General features: G+C 47.8%; 6 protein-coding genes across 6 annotated transcripts; 3 read left to right on the plus strand and 3 right to left on the minus strand.

The window, feature by feature from the left end:
* The first annotated feature begins 22 nt into the window (after positions 1–22).
* SPPG_08098 (uncharacterized protein) lies at positions 23–2,806 on the plus strand. Its single transcript, XM_016756252.1, has 7 exons — positions 23–162; positions 225–1,062; positions 1,117–1,200; positions 1,261–1,394; positions 1,457–1,834; positions 1,907–2,014; positions 2,083–2,806. The coding sequence occupies exons 1-7, from the start codon at positions 61–63 to the stop codon at positions 2,731–2,733; spliced, it is 2,295 nt and encodes a 764-aa protein (XP_016604549.1). The 5' UTR covers positions 23–60; the 3' UTR covers positions 2,734–2,806.
* SPPG_08099 (uncharacterized protein) lies at positions 2,519–3,408 on the minus strand. Its single transcript, XM_016756253.1, has 3 exons — positions 3,231–3,408; positions 3,061–3,150; positions 2,519–2,995 (listed from the first exon to the last, which is right to left on the minus strand). Exons 1-3 carry the CDS (start codon positions 3,376–3,378, stop codon positions 2,835–2,837), a joined length of 399 nt encoding a protein of 132 aa, XP_016604550.1. The 5' UTR covers positions 3,379–3,408; the 3' UTR covers positions 2,519–2,834.
* An 85-nt stretch (positions 3,409–3,493) lies between these two features.
* SPPG_08100 (uncharacterized protein) lies at positions 3,494–5,763 on the plus strand. Its single transcript, XM_016756254.1, has 11 exons — positions 3,494–3,824; positions 3,895–4,033; positions 4,105–4,183; positions 4,249–4,409; positions 4,470–4,532; positions 4,612–4,713; positions 4,780–4,895; positions 4,954–5,071; positions 5,132–5,251; positions 5,308–5,389; positions 5,454–5,763. The coding sequence occupies exons 1-11, from the start codon at positions 3,625–3,627 to the stop codon at positions 5,552–5,554; spliced, it is 1,281 nt and encodes a 426-aa protein (XP_016604551.1). The 5' UTR covers positions 3,494–3,624; the 3' UTR covers positions 5,555–5,763.
* A 1,240-nt stretch (positions 5,764–7,003) lies between these two features.
* SPPG_08101 (uncharacterized protein) lies at positions 7,004–8,643 on the plus strand. The gene is made up of 5 exons (XM_016756255.1): positions 7,004–7,116; positions 7,183–7,268; positions 7,327–7,661; positions 7,742–7,833; positions 7,893–8,643. The coding sequence occupies exons 1-5, from the start codon at positions 7,038–7,040 to the stop codon at positions 8,399–8,401; spliced, it is 1,101 nt and encodes a 366-aa protein (XP_016604552.1). The 5' UTR covers positions 7,004–7,037; the 3' UTR covers positions 8,402–8,643.
* SPPG_08102 (coatomer subunit delta) lies at positions 8,299–10,934 on the minus strand. Its single transcript, XM_016756256.1, has 10 exons — positions 10,643–10,934; positions 10,535–10,574; positions 10,343–10,476; positions 9,777–10,279; positions 9,526–9,711; positions 9,309–9,474; positions 9,090–9,237; positions 8,915–9,026; positions 8,651–8,855; positions 8,299–8,585 (listed from the first exon to the last, which is right to left on the minus strand). Exons 1-10 carry the CDS (start codon positions 10,643–10,645, stop codon positions 8,499–8,501), a joined length of 1,584 nt encoding a protein of 527 aa, XP_016604553.1. The 5' UTR covers positions 10,646–10,934; the 3' UTR covers positions 8,299–8,498.
* Positions 10,935–11,539: 605 nt separating this feature from the next.
* SPPG_08103 (uncharacterized protein) lies at positions 11,540–13,559 on the minus strand. Its single transcript, XM_016756257.1, has one exon. It carries the CDS (start codon positions 13,337–13,339, stop codon positions 11,723–11,725), a length of 1,617 nt encoding a protein of 538 aa, XP_016604554.1. The 5' UTR covers positions 13,340–13,559; the 3' UTR covers positions 11,540–11,722.
* Positions 13,560–14,222: the final 663 nt, after the last annotated feature.

The following is a 14,222-nucleotide window of genomic DNA, read 5'->3' on the forward strand; positions in this document are numbered from 1 at the left end:
CAGGATGTGATGACGGACACTACGCGACTCGACTTCACAGGTTCTCACGATCATCGAGCCATGGACAAAATCGTTGATTTTGGCAAGTCTCTCTTTACTCGATCACGTCGGTCGGAACGATTGGCTCAACAACGTCCGTATCATACACCTGAACCTGCACAGGTAAATTTTCCAGCCAGTTTAGTCGCTTACAGCTCCTTTCATTTAAACGTTTGTACTTTCAGCGGAGAAAACAAGCCAAACGTCGACGTCGTATTTCAGATGATATCACAGATACACTTACACAAGCTGTTCGTACCGTCACCACCCCTGCAAGAGCTGCTCTGAACTTTTTGGTGCCAACTCCTGAGGCCGAACCAAACCAGCTACCTGAAGTTCCCGAGGTTGGAGAAGTTCTGGTACCGGAAACTTTAGTCTGTGGCAATAGCGAGACACAAACAACGTCGACCAGCGAACCTACACCAACCGAAGAAATTGCAGCGGCCATCAGCCTGTACCCGAACGTAGAGGATGTTGACAAGGAAGAAGCACAGACGCCTGCCAAAATATACCCTGTGATAGAAGAGTTACGGGGAGCAAGTTCCCTGCACAGCACAGAAGACAATGGTCAGTGGATTCCTGAATGCGAGGTGCAGAGCATGGAAGTAGAGGGTGCTCCCGAAGAGGACGATCCGCACCTGCAAGATCGGCCGGAAGCACAAGATGATAGTAAATCCATCGACATCAACAGTCGATCGCCCTCTCCTGATGATTCCACTGATGCAAAAGAAGGGGGTACTCCATCAGAGGGTGAATCGACTGCAACTGAAATGAGCTACAATATGACATCTGTTGTCATCGAAACAAGCACAGATGAAGGAAGCGCGCAACATATACAAGAGTCTAGCATTGTCGATAGCAACAGTATGGTGATAGACATTGAAAAGGAGCACAGTGTGTTAACGGCCTCCGAATCGCCAAATGGTAGCGAGGATGACGGCAACCACCAGCCTCGCTTAATCGACAATAAATCGCAGAAGGCAAAGGGTCCTGCGCCGAGTGACCGGATATTCACATCTGACAGTAAGTGATCTGTAAGGATAACGCTAGCTACTTTTACTGATTCTCCAATCCTAGTCATTGACCTCACCTCCTCCCCGGACATTCCGCTTGATGAGCCAATGAACTTGTCCGAGCTGGGCCCTACCCGAACATCACCTGGTACGTAAGCAGAGATATTTCCTTGCGAAGTTCACGAGGCTCAGGAACGAACTCTTGTAGCACCTGTCGAGCGTGTACCAACGCGGACATCTGCAACTGTGTCCCCACGGCTGGAACCTCCCGCACTGAAGCTATCGCAGATCTATATGTCCAAAGACCCGTTTATATTTTCCGCGTTGCCCAGTCAGACATCGGTAAATATGCTGCTTTCACCTACGATGTTAAAGAGGACAAGGTATCAATGATAACCTCTTAGGATCGCCGAGCGAAGATCCCACGCTCCGAGATCAGGGTTCGGAAAATCAAGCGTCGTTATTACGGGACCGGTGCTGAAGTGCAAGCACCTCGTTCTCTGACTATGTCACCAAAAAGACGGACTGCCGGAATAAATTTGAGTCGTCTGCGACCGAAGATGGCACCACCGACCTCAGCTACCCAGCCGACTGTGGGAGCATCCACCAATCTTTCCACGAAAGCAACAATCGACCTGAAAGAGTCGTCTACAACTGTTACAACCCCTACTGCGGCTGCCCATCCAATTGCTGAAACAGAGGCCAAGCGAAGAAAAATCGACAAGCCCATCAGCAAACCAACCCAGCATGTGTTGGACATCATCAATAGCATCGTGGCACCCGTATGTACAATAAGCTGAGATGTGTCTGTAACTGTCCCATCAAATCTGGAATGCTGACTTATACTTCATTAGCCACCTCCAGCCATGCCAATGCCCCGACCAACAGCCCCTGCTGTCAACCCTTATGAGGTTAAGCTTTTGACACAGCCCGCTCCAGCAGCAGCGAAGGCAAACACGGAGGTACCCGCTCACTCTCCAGCTTCCATTATGTCTGTGCACGCGATTTACCAGGCTCGTTCGTACAATAGGCAGACGATTTACGTAGGAAAGTCCAAATGATTGAAGAACGCTTTGAGCCGCATGGGAAGAAACGAGGTATTGAAGAGGCTGATACGGAAGAAGCTGTGGTGGAGCCTGCTTCCGTTCAGGACAGAAGAATACTTCCCCTTCCAACACCCCGAAGGAAATTGGTAGCCACAACACCGAAGCGCGTGGCCGAAGAACGACTATCACAGAATAAGAACCGTCCTAGATACACATTTGAAGATACTATTCGAGCATCAAACGTCAAATCTCCTATGCCTACTGAATCAATGAAGACTACGGGTTTGTCCGGCGATAATTCTACAACAAAGGAATGGAAGGCCACTGGCTTAACACATGCGAAGTTGACGTTGGACGACATCCTGCGGGAAGCTGCCACAATTCAGCTTCCATCCGATATTCAGTTCTCATTCTACGCTGGTCAAGCAACAGTGTCGTCGGAGTGCCGACAGCTTGTGATGACGGGGATGGATGCATCAATGCATAATCAGCGGTACTTTAGCGACACGCCAAATTTTGAATCAAATCAGATGGACGCAGAGCGCCGCCTCACAAGGATTTTGCAGGAATTTAAGGAGTATAGTGCTGGAGCAAGTGTGGAGAGAGTATGGAGGTCGACGGACCCTATCGTGTGACTCAATAACAGCGCCTGTGCAGTGTCATAATGTGTAGATAAAACACCACAACATCAATATTTGCATTTGGGCGTTAGTATTCTCAGAGGTCCATTTCCATGTTATGCCCCTTGGGGTTTGCTGCCCCGTGCCGATGCCAATTCCTCTTTCCGTCTGGCTTCTACTCGCGCTGCAGCTTCCTTCCGCTTCTCAAAAATCACCTCATTCCGTTTGACAATATAGGACGAGTGTATCGTTACCTGTGAAACGACTAAGGTGGCCACTGCCGAGCCACGCCGTATCAGTAGTCGTATAATGTTGGACATGGAGTAAATTAATAGAACTAACGTGCTGTAACGACCCCAGCTGTGTAAAAGGGGATCTTCTTATGCCTGTAACTTTTCGCATACCAAAACCCGCCACCCGTAATGGCAAGAGCTGCAAGAAAGTAGGAGAGTTAAAAGAACGTGTTTAACGTGCTCATTAGAGCTTTAATAGCGAGAACAAAAGCAACTTACTCACGGCACCCGCTATCAATCCATGCCCCCAGGCAATCTTTTCCGCGTCCTCAAGTCTTGCGTCAAAATCCGCAAGTGGCCGGGATCCGAACGTAGGGATAGTTGGGTTACTCCGTGAAGTTGGAAGTTCTGGTGGAGAATTGGACATACGAGCGTTATGTCATTGATGATCTCGTTGGAGAACAACGAGGTAAAGCTGAGTCGGGCGATTGTCATAATGGATGGACTCGGTTGGAATCACTGATTTCTCCCCATTAGGGTTAATTAGCCAATACTTCTCCGCACAATTTCCTCTCTGAAAATCGCATTGATGGTCTCCAAAAGTCGGTGATGCCTCCCCTGTCCTCTCCTCCGATAGCCCTTCCAGAGCATACGTCTGATCAGCGTCCTACTAATGGAGGCAGACGTTGGAGCTCCCAGCCAACATCGTGTCTCCACTGAAATACCTACCCAACCGCATAGCCGAGTGGCCAGCAGCGATAAAGGAGAGGCCGATGGCGTGCCTGATACAGAGGGTCAAGCTGAACCCTCTGCTGAAGGGCCCGTGCTGCCGCCGAAGTCCGTAGAGAATGAGCTTTTGGAAAAAAATGAAGAGTAAATACTTTTCGGGCGGTTTGGTTGCCTTTTGACCGTTTTGCTCATGGTGTTGGTTCTTGTTGTCCAGCTATCAGCTCCTACTGAGTACATTGACTGTGCTACGAAACCAGCTAACGCAGGCGGAAGAAGATCTCACAAAACTTATCAATATGAAAGAAGAGGCGCTACAAGATCCTCTATCTTTTGTGGAAAAATTGATGTCCAAGGTGCAGAGAACAGATGCCCCGTTCCCCCGATGACGAGGTCATACCACGATAATCTAACTCCGCACAAATAGAACTTGGATACTATACCGAAACCTCAAAGAGTTGTCGCAGTTCCCCATATCGATCTCTATAAATATCAAGGCGATACAGGTTGGACATATGAAGGGAGCTATCGTTATAGCGGCAAGTCGATTTTTAACAGTTTGCCATACAAGGCTCCACATCAACCCGTTTTCCAAGAACACGATCGTACTTCAGAAGCGACATCTTTGACCGATCCTTCTCTCCGGGTTGGGGAACACCTCTACCTGATCTTGGACCAGTGGACGACTCTGAGATTTCCTCAAGCCACGAGATGGAGACGGAACAAGAAAACGTACTAATTATTTTTGTCGCGCTTTCTCTGCTGCCTGTGTTAATCGTATGTTACACATAGTCCAAAGGTACCCCGGAAGAACGGTCACACACTTTCAATCAGCCGTGGTCAGAAGAAGAGCACGTATGTAGCCACTTCCGTCTTTCAGAGTCACAAAGTATGTCGTTTTTAGCTTATTATAACATGTCTGTTTCTGTAACAGACTCGGTTGATGGAACTCCTTGAAGTATATCCTGAGGAGTCGATCGCCACCCGCCGTTTTGAGAAGATTTCTGCTGCGTTAGGAAGCAGGACCTCAAGACAGGTATTACTTTGCATAGTCTGCGGAGTAGTTTTCTTGTAGAGACCACTGATGTTCGACACACGGTAGGTAGCGAGTCGTGTCCAGAAGCTGTTTGAACCGCGGAGTCGCACTTCTTCTGTAAAGAAGGCATCTACCGCTAAGCCAACAACCACGCGCGTGTCGGGTACATATTACTCAAATAGGTACGTCATAACAGCATATCAAAGGGGAAGCTCAGGACATGATACCTTCTCTCTAAAGGTTCAGTGGATCACGATACTTGCATACACCCACGGTTACCATGTCCGACGACGAGGGTGATGATGAGGATATTGGCATTCCGGTTCATCCGGAACTCAAATCATCTGAGGAATACAAGGTCAATTGATTCATGCCGTGATTTATTTATGTAATTGCTGTTAACATCCTCCATATGCAGGAACTCCTAAGATTACAGAAGTTGGCGAAGCTCAAGGCCAATGTACCATCTGCACACACTGCGGATCCTGTGCATTACGGATACTCCTGTGATAGATGCCTGGCAGAGCCCATTGTCGGAGTAGGTCATATTGAATGCATTTGGAGGATGCCACCAAGATTTAAATATTCTGGTAGACTCGATGGAAGTGCCTCGACTGTCCTGAAGAAAGCCAAGTCGATCTATGTGATGAATGCATGGACAAAAATTTCCAGAATGGTGGGGTTTTATTCTGCAGGTCCAAGGGTTTATTCGACGTACTCATCTTTGAGCGATTCGCTAGATCATCACAGCGCTGACCATCGCTTTGAGAAGATAGCAACTCCAGAAGAAACTGATATGCAGGACGATTATGCATATCTTGGATTTCGTAAAGTCGAATAAGTTGTCATGGGTGCAAGTTTCCATGCATTGTGTTGGTCTGATTCAACAATTTGTATAATTGTATATGACTGTTCTGCTCGGTTGATGAGGTAGTTCTCCCGCTAGAGCGGTAAGCTACACTGTTACATAATTTAATAGAGTCTGTATTTCATCCTATAAAATCAAGCTCCTCCTTTCTAATATGACATACATCATCCAGTCGACTCAACAATCATGATGGGAAGGCGACTGTGAACAGCATCTCACTAGCGTTAGTACAGACCATACTACATGCACCCCAGCGACTTCCAAAGAGATTATAGCACTACACTCAGGGATTCAAGCCAAACTCGGCTTTGAACATGTCAACATGTCGGCAATTGGCGACTCCTAAGAACTTGAAGGCTCGTATCTAAAATGACACAAATCAATAACTGATCCTGCAGAAGGTGTAATTGTCAGGCCGAGCGAGAAAAGATCATCACTGTAGAAGTCTCAACATGAGCAGCGCCTAAGTGTCGCTATTCAGTGGATTGACAGATATTTTGGGGCAAATGCCACTAATCACTTCTCTTCTCGCTCGGCCTAACGGGCAGCTGCGACTTACCATGTCACTTTCACGAGAGCGGAACAAACAGCGTCTATGAAGGGACATGACAAGAGTTAGTCATTGTCAGCGCCCACTTCGTACACACCGGATGATTCTTGCATCAGAACTTCTTAGAGATTTAGCTTATCATTGATCACTGACAGTGATCTGCCATAGTGTAATTTCCTCCTTTGCAAGAATCACCCACTCTGATTGTATGACACTCACCTCTATGCAGTTCCACCAAATGGGCCACGATACGCCCTTGACAGTGGCATTGACACGGAGTCAGGAGCGCGAAACTTCACCCAAGTAGCGGATGACGCAAACGTCAGGCTGACGGCTCGGGGAGAGGTCGCATCGACAATATTATTTGTATGGAGACCACTACTTTGCTACTATCACAAAGATAGGATGTTAACAATGTAACACATAAATAGACCATTAAACAGCATGGACGCGCGATCAATCTCAGATTCGCCTTAACATCCAACATTCTTGTCCTTCCCCCAAAGCTGACGTCCGGTATGTGGGGAGAAAGCATTACATTTCCTACAACCTCACGCAGCCGATGACTGCTCAGCAGCGGAGTTCTCTCTTGGAGATGAAGGCCAAGTAGGGATACCAAAGATCTCATCCTTGACGGTGCCATGATACGCGTTGAACCATGTACATACCATCTTGGATATCGGGCCACTTCCACCGGCGGGGCTCAAGGAGTTTCATTGATGGTTTGTTCTTTTGCCGGTCCACAAAGACGATGACTAGGTCATCGAGAGATGGTTGAGGAATACGGAAGCGAGCTGAATTCTGGAGGAAGATAAAGAAAATAGACATAATCACGTGGTGGCACAGCGCTAGTCGCGGCTGTTGGTCTCTCCGCTCGCAAGTGCTGTATGGCCAAACGCATCTGACATGGACTTTTCGGTTTTTGTCGCGAACACATTGGTAGTCGATAAATCAATATGGCATGTATGGCTGATGGGATTGTCTGGTAAGAACGAGTTTATCTTCTTGGGTTATATATGTCTGATCTTACAAATGTTCTGCAAAACGCTAGTGGAACAAGCGACGGTGTATGTGCAAAAGAAGCACCCCAACTTGTCTTCAAACATTCCAGCCCTTCGATCTTTTATCACATCGCAGGTAGGTCAAAACAAAGGATCTCTCACAAGGGATATCCTTTTGACCTTCTCGCCAAAAGTACCGCAATTTTGAGCTTCTAGAACACTATCTACACCGGCCGAAGACACTCCACACCCAGCTCCTCTTCCCCATGCCCTCCGAAACCAAAAGCTACCTCATTGAAACCTATTACAGCTTTGATGAGCGCGTTGTGCGTGAGTTTCTCGGCAAAAAGTTTTCATCGCGTGTTAGAAAAGACTTGGAGGATGTATGCGAGAAGACGCGGGTGCCTTTGGGTGGATGTCGACGCATGTTTGATAATTTTAAGAGGATCGTAAAGACTGTCGAGGATGCAGACAGCAACATGGTGTTATTAATCCAAAAGGAGTTTCTATTGCCGAGAGTGTTGGCAAAGTAAGTTTGCCTAGATGACTTTAGTTCGCTCGTCCCTGAGTATTGACGTGCCCATTTCGTCTCATGCATCGTTTGCACAGTCAATACGCACATATAATATTCATAAATAACTACCGTCTGGACACATTCAAACGAAGATTAGCTCACATCCGGTTTTCGGATTTCGATTACGGTAGGACAGGAGAGCTTTGTACCTATAGTACCCGGACCTAACTATATCTTCCATCTCAGTCGCATCCATATTCATGCAATACTTCTCAAGTCCCAATATCTCCCCATTGGATGAACTCGACGGAGCGCTTGCCCAAGACGCTAGGGACCTGAGAACCATTATTTTCAATCAGAAAGGAGTTCTCGAGGAATATCGCGCACTTGTAACCACCCATCTCGCCAGCCTAGGACATTCCTCCATCATGGAGAAGGGCAGTCAAATAGCCTTTAAAGTTATTCTGCGCAATGTTTTCACAATAGGATCAAGTTTGGCCCATAGCAAGGAGCTGCGCGATATATTCATTGCCTTACAAGAGAAAGTCGTGGAGCCAGGCATCGGCATGGGCTGGGCATCGTCAGATCTGGAACTGTTCTTGTCCTCATGCAAGCTGCAGTTTACGGCTCTTCAGAGTCTAAATCCGCAGATCCGGGAACGATATGCAAATTCGTGTTCTCGATTGTTAGACGGCATCAAATTTGCTGGGTTACGCTTTTACGAAGCAATCAATTCCGGGACATCTCAAACATAGTCGGCTACTACTCTTCTAAACGAACAGCGGCATGCTGTCATTTGAAGGGACGATGTAGCATTTGTACATAGATTTCAATCATATTTTCCTGTATAAATCATACTACTTTGTAATCCTCAGTTAGAAGTACGGTGTCTTGCGAAAACGATATCGGAGCGCCATTGACGCTCGTGACATCTCGGATCTGATGTTTCAGGAGATTTGAGTTAGCTGTCGAAATAATACATCTGCAACAATTTTAGGACCTACCCCAATGCTGCAAAATGTCTTCCCGCTTGTAAACGAAGCAACGATTGGGAAGAAAGCCGCTGTATCGTCGGTGTTGACACTGAATTCTAGGAGGCCAGATTTATTCGACTGATCGATAATAGGCAACTGCCATTGAATAAATCGTCTCGCTCTATCGATTTCATAGTGGCCCTCAACATCCCCAACCGTCGGTGGAGTATTACCGCTGTAATGAATTTTCTTTAGCGTTGATCAGCAAAGGAGCGGGGACCGATCACAACATACGGGTATGGAATTGAGATGATTACATCCCGCAGCTCAAGTTCATTTGATTGAAGTTCGTATTCAATGTTAACATCGCATGAACCAGTTCCAGATGGTGACGGCCAGCAGTTGACTACAGCCGAGAAATGGCTGTCAATGAAAGCACGGCGTCGCAGTCAAAATTGCACACACGTACTCAACAAGGGGACCTGACTCTCATCGTTCGTCGCAAACCGCCATCGCAGAATATTCAGAGCTTGGTTTGTTGGGAAAGGTTTCGAAGGGTCTCTCACACCGAGGATGGAGCTATCGGCAAAAAGCTTCTTGTCGACTTGAGGGTGTGTCTAAATGTAAATGTATCCACCTTACTATTAGCGGTTGATTTGCAATTGATCTCTGAAATTACAAGACATACATTATATTGCACATTTGGGTCGTGCTTCATGTTCAATGCAACGCGTAGATGGCCCTTTGCGGGATCCGTAACTTTCAGTTGCATTTCGCCCTTCACTTTCATATCCTGTAGACCGCCGTCGCGATTCACAACCACTATGATCTTCTCTTCCAGGGCAACGTGCACGCTACATGCAAAGATAAGCAACCGCCAAGTAAATTACAGATTTGTGTAGTACCTTTCAGTTGGAACAGCAGGATGATGCACAGGAGCTGCGATTCCACCAGTTGGGCTCGTGACAGGTGGTGGCACGTCGGGAATGCCTTCGTCAGCTTTGATAGTGTTGACCAACATCGCATCATTCTGCTTCCTGCCCAATTGCATACCCTTTCCTCGGCCTCCTGCGGGAGGGGCGGTAACGGGCCTAAAAAAACAGTCGATCAGTAATTTTGCGGCTCAGCTTCACAGAGAATGCAACAGAGTACTAACGCCGAATAAGAAGAACGTTCAGGTTCCGGGGTAATGTTCCGGACGGGCTCGTAGGGGCTACCACTACGGAATCCACCAGGACCTGACCCTCCGTAACTACCGCCACCACTACCAAAGCCGCCACCAAAGCCTCCAGCACCGCCAGTGTAACCCATTTTCGCCATTTCACGCTTTTGCATCTCCATCATCCTGGCTTTCCTACGGGCATCCTCCTTGGCCTGCTTCTCCTGGTTTCTCGCAATCTCTGCCTGCACACGCTCCTCATGCGATTCCATCTCCGTAATCGTCCGGATCTGAGCGATGTTGACGTTTTCGCGATATCCCAGAGAAACTACTTCATCGAATACATGAGCAAGTTCGAACGCTTGAAGAGCTATTTCCCGTTCATTCAGGGAGCGGCAGTACTCAGACACAAGGCGAGCAAAGAGATGCAGCGTATCAATGTCTTGCAGAATGTTTGAATGCTTGTTTGTGACGAGGACCATATAGAGGTCTTCCAACGGCTGTATGTTGCATGCACAGTTAAAAGTTGTGGATTGCGGTGCTGCAAGAGATGCAGACCTCACCTGATACACATATCGAACTGTTTCAGTCTCCACAAACGTATGTTGGTCACTAGTACCTATGAGTTTTGGAAAGGATGCCAACAATCCTTCAATGCGAGACCGAGGCATCTCTACGAACTGACGCGACATAACCGCTGCAGAAAAGCATGTTGAGTAAAAAATGCGCAGATTCGCTGCTCAGTGTCCACATACCCTTGCCGGCCTTTGTGCATATCGAAGCAGCTAGGACAACCTGTGGATGCGGTTGCTTGTCAGCCCGCGCGCAATCGGAGCCGCTCAAGTTAAAGAGGGAGCACCCACCATCTTGACGATCTGCACTGAAAGACAATAATACTCTCACAAAGGGCGCGAGTATGAAAAGTTCCCCGGCCGTGTTCAGGTCTCCACACGTCAGCGTCCGTTGTTCCAACGTCTTGCTTGCCTACTCCCTAAGCAACAGCCCAAAGGTGAAGCGGCCGCGTGTGGGGTGGGCTTAGTCAAACCAGGTTGGAGTCGGGGTTTCCGGGGCTCATCTTTCAGTAGTGTATTGGCAATAACAAATGTCTCAACACAATACACCAGGGAAGAAACCGGCGACAACCCGGTTCGGAAAAGCCAAGTAATTCCCTCCTTACAACCAACCAACTACTACTAGGCCCAATGACACATGCAATACATAATGGTTGTTCTAACCGGGTAACTAAGCCCACCACACGAGAGAAATCCTACTAAGCCCTTGATTCCGAAATTCTTTAGTCGGAGGATGTTCAGATACTAAGGTAGATCAGAATTAGACTGGGAATACACATGGGAAAATACAAAGATAATGCATACCTGCAATCGTTGCAGCATAGTAGTAGCAGCATTTACAAGGGGTTATGTTGTATTTGTCAGGAGGGCGAGGTCCTCGGCACCAGAGTGGCATTCTCATGGTGGACTGAGATGTGTTGGGCAGATGCTTGTGTCGAGGGATAAAGAAACAAGAGGGAAGAGGGACAAGGGGGGGTTTATATAGAAAACTGAGTGGATATATTGAGTCATGGGAGCGTCATGCAGGTGGCAACTGCAGAATATTCCTCTCATAGATGGCTGCAAGGGATAGTAATTGCACCATTCATGGCTGCACATATTGGACCCGTCTTTTTGTTTATCTTCGTGAGGTTGATGTCACAATAAATGTGGTTAATTCAACTGGCTGCAATGCTCCGTGGCCTGACATTTCTATTTCCCACACACACTATGCAGTGCAAGGGCAGTGGGATTCTTTTAAGGAATTTGATAAAGAAAAAAAATCGCAATTACAGTACATTAAAAGTCAAGAAAACATGCATGAGGTTTTGCTAACGAGAATAACTGTGATCTATGGACTATCTGAGCTAAAGCAGCGATATCAAAGTCCCATCACATGAATAAATGTACTCCTAATGAATTCCTGTTATTCCACCAGCTACTTTCTACCTCTGTGTCCCCTATTGCTTCGACTCCTGATAAAGCTTCCTGTTCATCGCTACTAGCAATATTATTGATGTCGACAGGGACGACTCTCGGTGTTAGCTCGCCAAGGTCTTCCTGGGGTTTTGGCGAGTGAAGTGATACAACTATATCATCATCTTCCCGAGTGTTGCTGAGTTCCTCAGGCTCCCTGATGAGGTCTGCATTTGTCTTCATATCAACGCCAGAATCGCGGTCCCGCCGATATTCTTCTATCATCAACTCCAACTCTCGAATCCTGCTCTCCTGCTCAGCGATCACCAACTCCTTCGCTCTCATTGCTGGATCTACCAGTACCATGTCCTCTTCCATCTGCCGAAGTATACCTTTCTGTTCCTCCAGAAGAGCGCCATTTGCACGGAGAGACGCCTCCAGTTGTTGTATGCATCTCTTTTGATCGACTATAACCGCATCCTTGATTTCCAATGAAGCTTTCAGCTCCTCAATAGCATGCTCATTTTCCTCAAGGGCTAAATTATGAGCTGCTTGGTTGGCTTCTAAAGTCTGCTCCAATGCTTGGATGGCAGTTTGAAGCTGTTCAATCGACTGTTGGCCTGCGGAAAAGATAGATTCCTTCTGATATGCGGTCGCTTGAAGATCTGTAACTAGTCGTTCTAACTCGGAGACTTGTTGTTGGGATTCGGAAAGCTGCCCTTGCAGAGCTCCCACCTCCTCAAGGGCCGCGGATATTGCGTCAGCGTCAATGTGCTGTTGTCCCACAAAATTAAGAGATGAGTCGGTGGGGGTTCTATATCCACCATCTCCGTGCTGGCGGACCCATCGTACAAGCATTCGATTCTCTTCTGCCAGACGAGAGTAAGCACCACGGAGATCAGAGTGCTCCAATTTTAGCATCTCCAACTCATTGGCCTCCAGGATGCGGTCGCCTTGTTGAAATGTGTTGTTCAGAGTTCTTGCAAAGTCAGACACAGGACGAGTAGGTGGTGAATGGGAGCGGACGCCGGTGGATGTCTTTTTGTTATGAGGCGACCCTTTTGTTGGAGAAATGACGGATCGACGGGACGACGTTGAGCCTCGCCGCAAGCTTTTGTCTGTGTGTGCCGTGTCCTGATGATACGGCGGTGGTGGGGTCTGAGGTCCACCACGACTAGGCGGGCGCATGGCACGGAGTGTGCTAGTTGGAGACGGATTAGACGGACTCTGTAGCAATGGGGATTGAGCCTGGGCGGGATTGGCTGTTCGAACTGTTAGAGACTCATGACTTTTCTTCTTCTGTATGGTACGCTTTTTGGCGGTAACTTCTGCTGCTTCTGGTCGGGAGGTCACACTTTTTGGCTTAACCGTTGGCGCACTCTTAGCGCCATGGCGAGAGCACACGTTTGCTGTATAGGAGGTCTTTGTATCAGTTGTAAGAGGAGACACGGAAGTGTTGGCTTTCAGACGAGGGGCCTCGGCCTGCGATTTGCTTCCAACATAATTTCGCCACTTTCCGACTGTTGCCTGGGTGCTCCGAGGCGTGCAAGCAAGGGCCCCGTTCAACATGGCTCGCCATTCAGCGTCTGCCATCTCGCTTTGCGTCAAGGGAGTGTGTAGACAAAGAGTCGAGAGAGCGTACAGACTTGTGGTTTTCAACGTTCAAAGGCTGGATTCATGAGGTCAGTCGATTTGGATTGCCGGGTAAAAATGCCAAGTAGCCGTGAAAGCCTAGCAAGGAGAAGCTTCCCATCGGAGTTAATTCACCACCTGTCCACCTGGTTGATGTAAAAAATTGAATAGGCAGCAGATCGGCGCACGTGAGGGTCGAACCCGCCACGACGGGGTCTTTTTGGACGCCGCATTTCGCATAGAAGGAAGGCTGGTTGACGACGACGACGACGACGACGACGAGTCCATACTCGGTGATTTGACAACGTCGGCGTTCGATGGAGTTATCTTTTAGGAAATTCAAAGACCATGAAGTTGGGTAGTTGGCGTCCCTTGGAAAAGGTGATTTTATGTTGCTCCCGTGGTCTGGATCAGTCATTTCTGTATACCCAATGACAATGCTTGAAAAGCTCATCGTTCCTAGTGTTGCTTGGCTCTCTTTTCTAATGGCAACCATCATCGCAGCCACATGTCCATATCTTTTAACGCAATGCACAATCTGTTCGAGATAACACATGTGTTAAGCCTCACCACAAAAGGCAGTGGTTTTGTCCAGTATGAGGGACCTGGGAAGCTCATCGGAGGGTAAACAACCCTCTGACCAGCCATTCAGTCGGGATGAGTGCACATAGGTGCCTGCCGGCAAAGGGGTGACCCCAGAAGTCCGTTACCCGTTCGTTCACCCGTTCGTGGCGAGGACAGAATATCTTGTCAACCAGATGTTTGCCATGATAGAATTTGACCATGAAACACGCTTCGCAGCATCTTCTGAACTAAATAACCTACATGATCCAATATCTGCATC

The sequence above is a fragment of the Spizellomyces punctatus genome (genome assembly GCF_000182565.1).
Source record: "Spizellomyces punctatus DAOM BR117 chromosome Unknown supercont1.19, whole genome shotgun sequence".
Classification (NCBI taxonomy): Eukaryota; Fungi; Chytridiomycota; class Chytridiomycetes; order Spizellomycetales; family Spizellomycetaceae; genus Spizellomyces; species Spizellomyces punctatus.

What these genes read in the sequence shown, in the direction of transcription:
- SPPG_08100 (XM_016756254.1), top strand. Translation starts at nt 3,625, where the DNA reads ATGGAGGCAGACGTTGGAGCTCCCAGCCAACATCGTGTCTCCACTGAA. An exon ending in TAAATATCAAGGCGATACAG is followed by an intron (nt 4,184 to 4,248) that starts GTTGGACATATG and finishes TTGCCATACAAG; the next exon opens with GCTCCACATCAACCCGTTTT. An exon ending in TGGCAGAGCCCATTGTCGGA is followed by an intron (nt 5,252 to 5,307) that starts GTAGGTCATATT and finishes ATATTCTGGTAG; the next exon opens with ACTCGATGGAAGTGCCTCGA.
- SPPG_08101 (XM_016756255.1), top strand. Translation starts at nt 7,038, where the DNA reads ATGGACTTTTCGGTTTTTGTCGCGAACACATTGGTAGTCGATAAATCA. An exon ending in ATGGCTGATGGGATTGTCTG is followed by an intron (nt 7,117 to 7,182) that starts GTAAGAACGAGT and finishes GCAAAACGCTAG; the next exon opens with TGGAACAAGCGACGGTGTAT. An exon ending in GTTTTCGGATTTCGATTACG is followed by an intron (nt 7,834 to 7,892) that starts GTAGGACAGGAG and finishes CTTCCATCTCAG; the next exon opens with TCGCATCCATATTCATGCAA.
- SPPG_08103 (XM_016756257.1), bottom strand. Translation starts at nt 13,339, where the DNA reads ATGGCAGACGCTGAATGGCGAGCCATGTTGAACGGGGCCCTTGCTTGC.
- SPPG_08098 (XM_016756252.1), top strand. Translation starts at nt 61, where the DNA reads ATGGACAAAATCGTTGATTTTGGCAAGTCTCTCTTTACTCGATCACGT. An exon ending in CCGGATATTCACATCTGACA is followed by an intron (nt 1,063 to 1,116) that starts GTAAGTGATCTG and finishes CTCCAATCCTAG; the next exon opens with TCATTGACCTCACCTCCTCC. An exon ending in CCCTACCCGAACATCACCTG is followed by an intron (nt 1,201 to 1,260) that starts GTACGTAAGCAG and finishes GAACTCTTGTAG; the next exon opens with CACCTGTCGAGCGTGTACCA.
- SPPG_08102 (XM_016756256.1), bottom strand. An exon ending in ATGCACAAAGGCCGGCAAGG is followed by an intron (nt 10,477 to 10,534) that starts GTATGTGGACAC and finishes GCTTTTCTGCAG; the next exon opens with CGGTTATGTCGCGTCAGTTC. An exon ending in CAGTTCGATATGTGTATCAG is followed by an intron (nt 10,280 to 10,342) that starts GTGAGGTCTGCA and finishes TGCAACATACAG; the next exon opens with CCGTTGGAAGACCTCTATAT.
- SPPG_08099 (XM_016756253.1), bottom strand. Translation starts at nt 3,378, where the DNA reads ATGTCCAATTCTCCACCAGAACTTCCAACTTCACGGAGTAACCCAACT. An exon ending in ATTGATAGCGGGTGCCGTGA is followed by an intron (nt 3,151 to 3,230) that starts GTAAGTTGCTTT and finishes ACTTTCTTGCAG; the next exon opens with CTCTTGCCATTACGGGTGGC. An exon ending in AGCTGGGGTCGTTACAGCAC is followed by an intron (nt 2,996 to 3,060) that starts GTTAGTTCTATT and finishes GTGGCTCGGCAG; the next exon opens with TGGCCACCTTAGTCGTTTCA.